Here is an 11,227-nt window from a genome sequence, read left to right as displayed (position 1 = left end):
ATAATTGTTACTGTAGATCCATCTTGATTCAACACACTGTTCATGTACATAAAAATTTATATTCTGCCTGTTTGCATCTTGCTAAGTATTACTAAAGTGTGAAAGAACAGACAGAAGCATAGAAAAATAAGCCATCATTGTTAACAAATGACCTGTTTATTTCATTGAGCTAATGAAGTCAATTATCTATCAACATAATGCCTTGGTACCCACGCCAAACTTTAATATGCCTCCACAAAATCCATGAGTGCACAATATTGTTAATACAGTGAGTATGGAAAATACAGTCACTCTTACTTGAGCTTGAGAGTACAAACAAGAATCAGTAATAATGATGATGTCCATTGTCTGATTATATCATAAATGACTACTTCTATTGCAATAGATGTAACATTCACACTGTTGTTAGCTTATGGCGTGTTAAACTTGTTCAGTGATTGATCTCCCAATATCAAAAACTATCAGGTTGGCATACATAACTTTCTTAAAAAGCAGTAGCTCAGTGTTCATTTCTAGCAGTAGAGACTATAAAAAGAAAGCATTTGTTATATCTGAGCCTAATGGTAAACATAATCGTGTCTACATCTTAATTGTAAATATCTGACACTGAGACAACAATGTAAGAAAGGTGTTCAGTAAAATTCCAAATTTGTCTGTCCGACATAAGGCAGAGTAGTGAAACAGTCCTGCTTCATTAAAAACTACACATACAGAGAAATAAAATCATTTGAGAAAAACAAAAAAACTTGATGAAAAATTAACATTTGACAGATTCAAGCTTGACAATGGAGCCCTCAATTCTTGCAGGTGTTGTGTCATTGTCAAGCAGTAGTATGTCCATGTCGTTACTGCTACTTGGGTATTCCTTATTCCTCTCTTTCTCCAGGTATTTGCTCATAATGTTACTCAGTTTCAACAACTGGATTCTGGCTGCTGATGTTGAATTTTCAGCCAGAGTCAATATCCCTTCCCAAAGTAAGTGTAAACAGTTCAGCCATTAAGACCACCTTAAATTATAAAATCACTGAGGGGGGAAAAAAAAAAAAAAAAAAAAAAAAAAAAAAAGTAAAAAGGGTCTCTCAAGCTCCACAAGTCCATCATTAGGACACAGAGGAGATTGGGTTGAGAGGCGAACCCATTTGTGTTAGCACCTTGTCCAGCCACTGGAGGGGCCCATGCAGGTGCACCTCAATCCAGCAGGGGGTGCTGGTGACGTCCTGTCGGTGGTACTCAGCTCCCCAACCCTGTGAGGAGGCAGAACAAATTACTCAACAATGAAACTAATAATGATGTGACCTATTGTTAAAAGAAATGATGAGACATGTTTAAATGTCCCTGACTGTCTTCTACATATTTCACGAAGCCCTTACCTTGACAAAGCTCATCCTAATAGTACACATCTTGGTAAGCTCATAGACAGCCTCAAAGCCGTGGTTGACTGACTGAGCCAGAAGCTGAGCAAACTCCTGGTTGTTGAAAATCTTGAGGCTACATCCACTGGGGATCTTGCAGACAGTGGTGGGGTGGAAGCCGTGGTGGTAATTACAGTTACGGCTCTGGACAAAAATGCTGGTGTCACTGAGGCACTCTGCGTACACCTCCCCTCCCACATAGTACAGGTGCACTCCTGGATAACAGAGAGACAACTGATGGTCAGAACATTCAGACCACAACTCTGCAAGAGCCAAATGTCAATCTTATCAATCTGCCTCTCATGCTGTGTGTAAGGGTTAGTTATACCTTTGCCAATGTGTCGACGGGTATTTTCAATTGTGGAGTTGCGGTTGACGTTGGACAGCAGTCCGAGGCAGAAGCGGTTCTTGTTGTTTGAAGGGTCAGTGAAACCATCCACAAGCACGCTGGTTGAAGAGGCATGGTAAGCCTCACCTACACGATTGTTGAGTTCATAGTAGACAATAGAGCACCAGTGGCTCGGCTCCTCATATTCCACTGGTTGCACATCTGGGAAATTGCACAACAGGTCAGAAAAAAAAAAGAAAAAGAAAAAAAAAAGGTGAGTCATAAACTCTGCAAATGACATTTGACACAAAAGTCGTCTAGAGAGCATAAGACACTGATTATGATGCATCTTACAAAGCAATGTATTTTCAGGCAGCATGGGACTGCTCAGTCTACTGCTGTATATAAAATGTTCTCTACGCATCTATAACCAGTGTACACATTTATACAGTTCCCATGATCACAAGAACTGAAACTGATTCCAGTTCAAACAAAACAAACTCATACAGCATGTCCATATATTATAAACACTTATAAAGCCTTGTTAAAACCATGAGTACAGGATTCATTAACTAACAAGTAAACAAAATGGATGAATGTAGTTAACGAGAGCTCATTGTTACACAAAGTATTTAATACAGTTCAAAATTACAGCAGGTGGTTCTCATAACAATACATTTCTCAGCATTTTACATATCACATCAATTATAAGGAGACAGCATACCCTACAGCCTGGATAGAAAGCTTACTAGTTTACATTACAAAAGTCAATTTTTGCTGTCGAGATCTCTTAAAAAGCTTCATCTTTTTCGTTGTAAACATACATGATTCCAGATTAGGTCTGTGTTGGTGGTAATGGTTTTCTGTTAGTTCTGTCATTTGGCTATAGTGAGCTTATGACATCACATGACTGTAAAGTTAAAAGATTCACCAAAACAAACACCAATATTTGTTCAGAAGAAGAACTTACTGGTCAATTATTAGAACAACCCTGCAGGTAATGGGGACTGAAATTAATACTTGGTGAGAGACTGCAAATTACAGTATTGGATCACACTTGACAAATATTCAATATTCAAAAGAAATGGGAGCAAAAATGCGAGTACAGAGGCATTAACACAGAGCTCTCTCACTCATTTCAATAAGATCAAAGCATTAAATGTGTGTGTCTGTATGTGTATGTGTGTGTGTGTGTGTGTGTGTGTGTGTGAGACAGGATAGGATGGTCCAGCAAAAAGAGCTGGTCCTTTGCATCAATGCATGGTAGTACATGGCATTGAGTTGCAAGCACAAATATGTCAAGGACAAGAAAACATTGCTGAAACTTTCCAGATTAGTCAGATCATGCATCGAATGGGTATCAACTGCTGTCCATCGCCTTTGATTTTGATAAGCCTTCAAACTGGACTTTCACTGTTGGGTACTTTTTTTTGGGCTTAAGTGTTATCATCATTCTAAATGTGGGCACTCCTCACCTCCTCTGGCCATGTTCTGCTGCACCAGGCTGCTGCTTGTTTCCATGGACTGGCTCTCCTGGCCCAGCTGCTCATCAGGGGGCATGTAGGCTGGGGGTGGGGTGTCAGCTGAGACATTAAGAGAGCAGTTAGTGAGGATGAGACCAGTTGTTGTTGCTGGCAAAAGGTCTCACACACACACACACACACACACACACACACACACACACACACACACACACACACACACACACACCTCCCTAGACTCCAACAATCATCACAGGATCTGTACCCCGGAAATGGTGTCAGATTACACATATCCCTCACTTGCTAAGCCACATGCTAACCCATTCCCAACAGAGATGCAATATGAGCTTTTCAAGTCCATACTGAGGCACACAGGAAAAAACAATGCAGAAAACCCCCACTTAGATTGCAGTGAGGAAATTTCGACAATTATCTTGCTTGTGAGTGCAGACAATGATCATCAGGGCTTTTCAACACAAATAAGCTCAAATCCTAAAATCCTAAATTCCCATTAAAAAAACTGTTTCTGCCTGACTGCCTGCAGCCACCGGATGCGTCAGCAGATCTGGACTGGAGCAGAATAGAGCACTAGTCACCAGACACACACACAGACAGACAAACACACACACACACAGAAAGAGAAAGACACACACACACAGAAAGAGAAAGACACACACACACACACACACACACACACACACACACACACACACACACACACACACACACACGAGTAACATCCACATACACTCAAACATAAATGTAATGGGAACAGTTGAGGGTGTTTTTCCCAATATACCAAGGCCACTGAACAGGACTGAAAGGAATGTCTTGGCTAAATGATACTGCTTTATGTGAATATATCTGTCCTGTCTCCAGTCAGTAACAATGAGACAGAATGGCTGCCTGGTCCTGGAGTTAGTGCCTTGACAGCAGCCAGCAGCCCTGGCTCTGGTGGACACTGCTTAGCTGGCATTTCCTTTGTTCTCATTTAGGGGTGTAGCTTGATTTGGATAAATATAATAACCTGACCTGGTTAGAGTTCTGTTAAGAAGCTTGAAAACGTTATTCATTGCATAGTTATGAAGTGAAGTAGGCATATTTCTAAACTATTAGTAAGGATAAAGATTAAATTATGATATTTTAGTACTTATTCACTAAGTTAATGCTTCAATTGCATATTGCAGCCAAAACCCCAGACTGGAAGTGTCATAAATTATACAAATCCAAAACTGACTATACTTGAACTTTGGTCAAGGTCACCTAGTTGTAAACAACACTTTTCTTTCTCTGTAAATTACACAGCTTTTAAGACAGAAATCACCATTCATCAACAGTTAGCCTCTTGTTGGCTACAAGACAGCAACAATCCAGAAAAACACAATAGGCTGGCATCTTTCCCAGGGTCAGGTACATGAGTGTATTTGACATACCTGGGAGCTGGAATGGACTGGAAGGCCCCGAGCTGGCAGGAGAGTTTGGATAAGTACCACTGCTGGCTGGAGAAGGAGGATACGGAGAGTTGGGAGAGATGGAAAAAGAGCCGCCTCCACCACTGCTGCTGCCACCCCCGCTGTGTGGCTGCTGGAAGGACTCTGGAAAGGTGGCGTTCAGGGGCATATGTGGCTCGTTGTGGGTGAGGTTGCGGAACTGTACCAGCAAGCTGTGCTGTGGGTTGAACTCACTGTGCCGCGGTACCAGGACAGGAGGGAGCACTGGATGATGGAGAAAGGCCGAAAAGGAAAATAGAGTTGAAGTTGATTTGTTGAAAATTAATTAAAAACAAACAGACAAAACGGTGTTTGCTTATAATTTATAAGACAGTTTCATTTTGTTTTATGTAAGGAGGCAACGCCTGCCACACAAATCTCGAACCGGAAAACCTGTTTGACTTATGGCTTTTATTGTGCTTAATGATTTTATTCGCTAATAACGTGTCCTTTCCATTATTAACAAGGAAATGCAGCTAATGGCAAACAGAAGCCCTTAATGGGCATGCTCATGGAAAAGGAGCCTTAGTGCTCACAGAAGATGTGTAACACTAGGGTTGCTGATTTTTCTCTTGATTAATCAAACTAGTGAAAAAAGCACTTCACAGTTAACTAAAGCCTTAGTTTCATTCAACCAACACTCATAAATCAAATGGTGTTCCTGAAATTAATTCAACAGCAGGGACATTGTTAACAAAATTATGATACAACTCTGTTGTCTAATTTGAGGCATTTTTATATATAGCCAATATCTTAACCAATAACAAAGAACTGTTAATGTTGAAACAAAAAAAACAAAACAAACTAACTTCACCTGAATGGGAAAGTGGTCTCAGACCTTTGAACCCCACTTGCAGTAGTTTAACATAAAAAACAAAGCACTGTTCAACATCAACAATCCTGCAATTTGCAAAAGCCATTTTAGACCTTGGTGAAGATATAAACACAGAGGTCATCCATATTTATTTTTATTTTCAACTTTCTGAAAAGGATATTGTGTGTTCCCCCAGCCTTGAATTTCCTCTACTAACTGACTCTCAGCGTCATGGCTCCAAGGCTGCCCCTACAAAACCACCCAGCGTCGCTTTGAATGATATGACATACAGTCTCCCCTGACTGACATGTGATCCATATCCCTGAACCGGTCAATACAGAGCTGGCAATCCCAAACCAGTCTTGTGTCAGAAAGGCTGTCCCCCCCAGGGTCATCCATAAGTGTACGCGATATGGTGTGTGAGTGACAGAGGGGAGGGAGGGGGTAGTGATGAGAAAGTGCTGGGAGTTTAGTCTGAGTGGTTTATGCATTTAGCCAGCCACTCTCTGATGCCACACCCCATCTGGAGTGCCTGAGGCATATAATCTAATAAGACTCCAAAAGAGCTAGTGATATTGATTTTCTGTGAAATGGAGGGAGCGGGTGGAACAGGCCCGTGTGATGACAGCCTCCTGACCTTTGTGGATTTGTTTACCAGCTCCACAGTTTACTCAGAGCTCTGGGTAAGGGATGTGCACAGCTCTACACTGGTCCAATCTTTCTTGTATTTGCTAGACAGTCATTAAAAATCAGTCAGTTGTATGTTTTACAGACATTACAAATTCATAAATTTGATAATGACAGTGACTTACAGAAAACCTTTTAAAAATACATTCATAAGCTTTAGAAGCAAATTTTAAAAGAGTTCTGTAATTAGAACATTACAACATTAAAATTAAATATCTAGAGGTGTTAATTTAAATATAATTTTTTAGACGCGATAAATACCGTACCGTAGAAGGTAGGTATAACAAATACCATGCACCCTGACAACACAAGTACCTACCAGGACTCTCCACTCGCTTGTAGTGATATGGGTTGATGCAGACCTCCTTCTGTTTGGAGCCAAACGGGTACTCGCACACCTCCAGGGGTTTGAGCTCATGATGAGACTGGAGGTCAGGCCAGCGCCACACTCTGCAGTAGATGACATGAGGCAGACCTTTCCTGTGGGAAACCTGTAGCCGGCCGTCCAGTGATCTTGGAATGGTAACACACTTGCTGGGCTGCCCCGGGCAGCTCAGAGCTTTCTCCAGGTCCTCCATGGCACCTTTCTTCTTCTTCAGCTTCTTCACGAGCGCATCCACTGCCTTTTCTGCCCATTTCTCCTCCTCGTCTCCCTGCTTCCAACCAAGCAGGCTTTTGACTGCTGGGCCTGTGAAGGAGAAGAGACTGGACAGGGAGGTCATCCTGGAGGCTGTCGTGAAGATAACAGGCAGGAACTTGGTGGTGGATGGTCACTCCAAGGGAGCCGGGGGTTTACAAGTCCCCTGCTGATGATCTCTAAATGGTGTTAGTAGCCTAACCCGGTGGCTGAGTGTGTAGTCAACGAATGAAACCACTTGAGTGTGTGAATGTACGTGTGTGAGAGTATGAGAGGCTGACAGAGATGAGGGGTGGGGTAGGGGAGAGGAGGCTTTAGCCTTGTCTGACCAAGGACAGGAAGCAGGGGAGGGAGGGGAGTCAGCAAGCAGGACGCAGCTGCTGCTGCTCAGGAAGGGCCCTACAGCAAGCTGTCCGGAGCTGGGTCACCACCACTGATGGTGGGAGGGGGTGCAGGCTGCAGGAGCTGAGATCAGGACCTCTGTCGAAGTGACACACTACAGCAGGTCTCACTGGTGCAAGTTGACAGGCTTAGAAATAAGGTATTGACCACTTCTCATCAACAACTCCCAGCACCAATACAGTTTTACTCCACCAGCCACCTGCAAAACAGAAAAGAGAGCAGATACATGTAAACAACACACTGATTTGTCTAGCATTACATATCAACAAGCAAGCATTCCTAACATTTGGAAATAATATAACAATTCAAATATATTTTAAAAAGCATGTGACAGCATGTGACAAACACTATTCTTAGTCAACAGGATGATCAAAAAGCCCTTTGTCCCATTTTGATCTGAAACATCATTTCCATAGAGAGCCTCAGTCTCACTGAAACTAAGATGACTCCATTATCTGATAGGTGTTGTATGCAGAACTTGCAGACAATCATGCATATGAAAAGACTAAACACAGGAAAAACACACTCTTACAGCCAAACAAATGGCCCAACCAACATGTAAAGCTGGCAAGTTGGTCTACCAGGCAGTATGTAGAAGGATAACAATATATATTCACCAATATGAAATGCTGTAGTGTCAAAATGTGGAATATATATTTTCAGACATACCATTATATTTGATTAGTGAATGAAAGGGAATTAACTGGTACAATTTGGAAAAAAGGTGAAGACGCCATTACAAATGTGTTTCATTAAAAAAATAGAGGTCTAGTTCCATTAATTAAATAATTACAGTTGTCACGGCCATGGCAAAGTGGCAAAGGAGGCAAACTACTGCCTGGTTTGTCTTGCAACAGACAGTAAAATAAAATGACTAATCTGACCTTAAATGAAATGTAAATTCAGATTTGTTAGAAATATCAGATGAATACAAAAACACTGGTTCTCTTATCTGTTGTAAGATATTCTTGATATGATGTACATTATGGGTAAAAGCACCCATCAGCCACTTCTGCATTGCTCAAACACTAGTCTAAAACAATGACTGTCTGAATCACCTCCTTAAAAATAAATTAGGATTGCATCAGGATGTCTCCAGTATTTGTCCCTTTTTCAAACTATTGTTTCCACCTACTACTGAATTGATACAGAGTATTTCAAACATAAACACTAATCCTAATGCATAAGTACATGTGTGAAAAAAAAAAAAAGGTGCAGCGATATATGACACTTCAATCTATATCATGCAGTTCCAGCAAGCAGACCATCAAACACATGTAGCCTGCAGCAGCAGCTGGTTGGGGGCTTGTGAAACCGGCCCTCGTCAAAAAGGATGTTACCACAAAGAGCTGCTTCCTCCCTCATCCCATCCCTCCCTTCCAGTACACAGCTGTCCAACAGCACTGCACCCACTTCCACAGCTCATTGTTCTACATGCACATGAAAGCGGAGGAAAACCTAAAGTAGGACATGTAGGCATACACAAAAATGATTAGCTAGTAAATGGTCAGAGTTTTTCTTTTCTTACATTCACCAGACTGTTTCAGTAGTTGTTTTCACACAGTCTGCCCACTCAGAGACCCAGATGCAACTAGGCCTCTTCCAGGATGGATCAGCAGTGATTCATCAGTTCATTGTTGGGTGAGCAATGACAAGTGATAAATTTCAATTTAGGGACATGTCTGATCTTCCCGAAACATGAAGAAACATCGTTTGATCAACACGTGGTAGATATAACTTGCCTGAATGGACAACTATAACGAAAGCAAGCGCTGATTGCAATCTCTATGACTAATCCTTCAGATAAACCTGATCCCTCTCTACAAACTGATAAGAGTTCACACTGATAGTTCTTTGTGTTTTCACCATCAAAGGCTGAAAATCAAATCAACCTTGACCACACTTTTATGAAGTCACATTCTGAATGTGGGTTGGTGGGGAGAGCTGAAGCCCCTGATTGACTGATCAGTGCCTAATTAACTGTAACCGTGATTAAAGATGATCTGTGTTCTGTCTTACAAACATTATCAGTGGCTTCTTCTGAAATACTGAAAATATGGGTGATATAAATTTACAAAAAGGAGTGCCATCCTAAGAATTCCCCAAATTAACACACGGTATAATCACAGCCTTGCTATTTGTCCACATTTCTTTTTAAATTTTCCATGGACAATTGTCATATTTTAACCATTCAAGGTACAGCATACCAACTGAAAAACAAATGTCAAGATCAATACTCCTCTGAAGCTCTTTTTAAATCTCAATCCACTCCATATGAACTGGAAAAGAAGCCACCTGGATGTGGTAAACAATGAAAACCACCCCGAAATCGCTGTTATACTGGCTTAGATAAAGTTGTCATTTATCAAAGGTTAGTCTCTTCTGATTTACACTAATCAGTAATGCCAGAATTTTTTAGCTTTAATAAGGTCTGCTAAAAAACACATTACATTGAAAAGATCGATATTGAGACTTTGCTTTACTGTGTGAAATCTGTCTGAAATGCTTGACAAGTATGAAGTACAGGGAACTGACAATATGGAAGAACGATTCGGTAAGTAGTAAGCACCCCCCACCCAGAGAAAGAGAGAAAAGGGATTCAGAAAGACGCATCTAACGTTACACAAATCCCCCAACAGCAGTAAAAATAGCCGTTAGTGATGCTATAATTTAACTGTACAACACAAGCATACCTATAACATTAAAACATTACTTCAGTGGCAGTAGCTAACCCTGGTATGTAGCAGGCTAATGTAAGTAACCTCGACAATTTGCTAACTAGCTTAGCAAACGTTAACAGAACACAACTTGTTTAGGTTAAAGTTATAGTTAGACACCTTATAACAACTATCACTATCTAGATTATGAGTCTAACGTTTTAATACACTGTTTGGTCTTTAAATAAAAAGTCGTGAGCCAAAGTTTTCTACCTTTTAACGGTTAGCCTAGTTACTTCACCCTTCCTCCTCTTCCTCCATTCCAGAAACTTTTTGAACTTCTCACAACTGAAGCTAAGCTATGCTAGCTGTTAGCCCAGCCCTCCGAGGGAGAGTGGCGAGCTTCTGCCCAGGGTACTCTACTGATGTAGCTCACTCAAGTTCACTTCTACTCTTTTAATTGAACAGACGTTTAGTCACATACCTCTTAACAATGCAGGCAACGCATGGTAACGTGTTTTCTTGTGAACGTTAAGGCTGTTGTTCCTACTTTCTTACAGATTTTCTCTGGTTTTCCAACGCTTCTTCCCTCCGTCTCCCCGTGCCATGTCCTCCAGATCCTGGAGACAAGTAGACTGGAGAGGCGGAGTACATATCACTCCGCTGCACTGATAAACTAGTGCTCGCTTTGGTGTTACAGCTTAACAGGATTCTGCTACTTATTTACCAAAACAATACTACCATAACATTAGCTATAACCACATTTTTATATTCTGTCCCCAAAGCACTACATCCAGAGCATTACTTCTCAACACATTTAATTCTCTTTCCTAGCGCATAAATCAGTGTTCCGAATGAACAAACTTTTTTTCACTTTTGACAGTTGCAGCTAGATCATGAGGGTCATAAATGACAAATGACAAAAACAGCGGCATCTGTAACAAATAAACATGATATCTAGTCTTTTAAATCGTTTTTGATGTTTCAATGTATGAAGTTGGGACTCTTACGGTGGTCGTGCTGCGGCTCTGGAACGTCTCACAAGTTGCTGGCTCCACTCAGTCTGGAGCACTGCGGCTCGTTGTGTATTGTTGTCCTTTCTGGTCACTTGCTGGACCCTTCAACTGTTCCCTGCGTTGTCAATTCATTTCACTTTAATTAATCAAACTAATAATTACTATTCATATTCCACACCCATTTCCGTCGACGAACCGAGGGTGGATTCTTCGCTCAGTCTTCATAGTCCAAATGAAACGCAGTGTCCACGTTCAACCACTAGCGGGCAACCTAGGCTCAGTTTTGGCCAATTATGGTACATT

The 11,227-nt window shown here is 41.3% G+C and overlaps 1 protein-coding gene across 5 annotated transcripts; it reads right to left on the bottom strand.

Annotated features, from left to right (window-relative positions):
- Positions 1-137: 137 nt before the first annotated feature.
- Positions 138-11,049, bottom strand: LOC111226621 (mothers against decapentaplegic homolog 5). Of its 5 annotated transcripts, none has more exons than XM_022751867.1 (8): positions 10,919-11,049; positions 10,393-10,543; positions 6,532-7,450; positions 4,655-4,936; positions 3,216-3,323; positions 1,741-1,962; positions 1,371-1,627; positions 138-1,244 (listed from the first exon to the last, which is right to left on the bottom strand). In XM_022751867.1, the coding sequence occupies exons 3-8, from the start codon at positions 6,932-6,934 to the stop codon at positions 1,101-1,103; spliced, it is 1,416 nt and encodes a 471-aa protein (XP_022607588.1). In that variant the 5' UTR covers positions 6,935-7,450; positions 10,393-10,543; positions 10,919-11,049; the 3' UTR covers positions 138-1,100. The 5 variants fall into 5 exon arrangements, with proteins under 5 accessions (XP_022607588.1, XP_022607589.1, XP_022607590.1 ...); XM_022751868.1 differs by having other exon boundaries at positions 10,467-10,543; XM_022751869.1 differs by lacking the exon at positions 10,393-10,543.
- Positions 11,050-11,227: the final 178 nt, after the last annotated feature.

This window comes from Seriola dumerili, unplaced genomic scaffold, assembly GCF_002260705.1.
Source record: "Seriola dumerili isolate Sdu_G_001 unplaced genomic scaffold, Sdu_1.0 BDQW01000161.1, whole genome shotgun sequence".
NCBI lineage: Eukaryota > Metazoa > Chordata > Actinopteri > Carangiformes > Carangidae > Seriola > Seriola dumerili.
This window is presented reverse-complemented; position numbering and strand designations above follow the sequence as displayed.

Coding starts and splice junctions, on each gene's coding strand:
- LOC111226621 (XM_022751867.1), bottom strand. CDS start 6,934: ATGACCTCCCTGTCCAGTCTCTTCTCCTTCACAGGCCCAGCAGTCAAA. Junction 1,963..3,215: donor GCAGAACATGGCCAGAGGAG/GTGAGGAGTGCC, acceptor GCAATTTCCCAG/ATGTGCAACCAGTGGAATAT. Junction 1,628..1,740: donor CCGTCGACACATTGGCAAAG/GTATAACTAACC, acceptor TCTGTTATCCAG/GAGTGCACCTGTACTATGTG.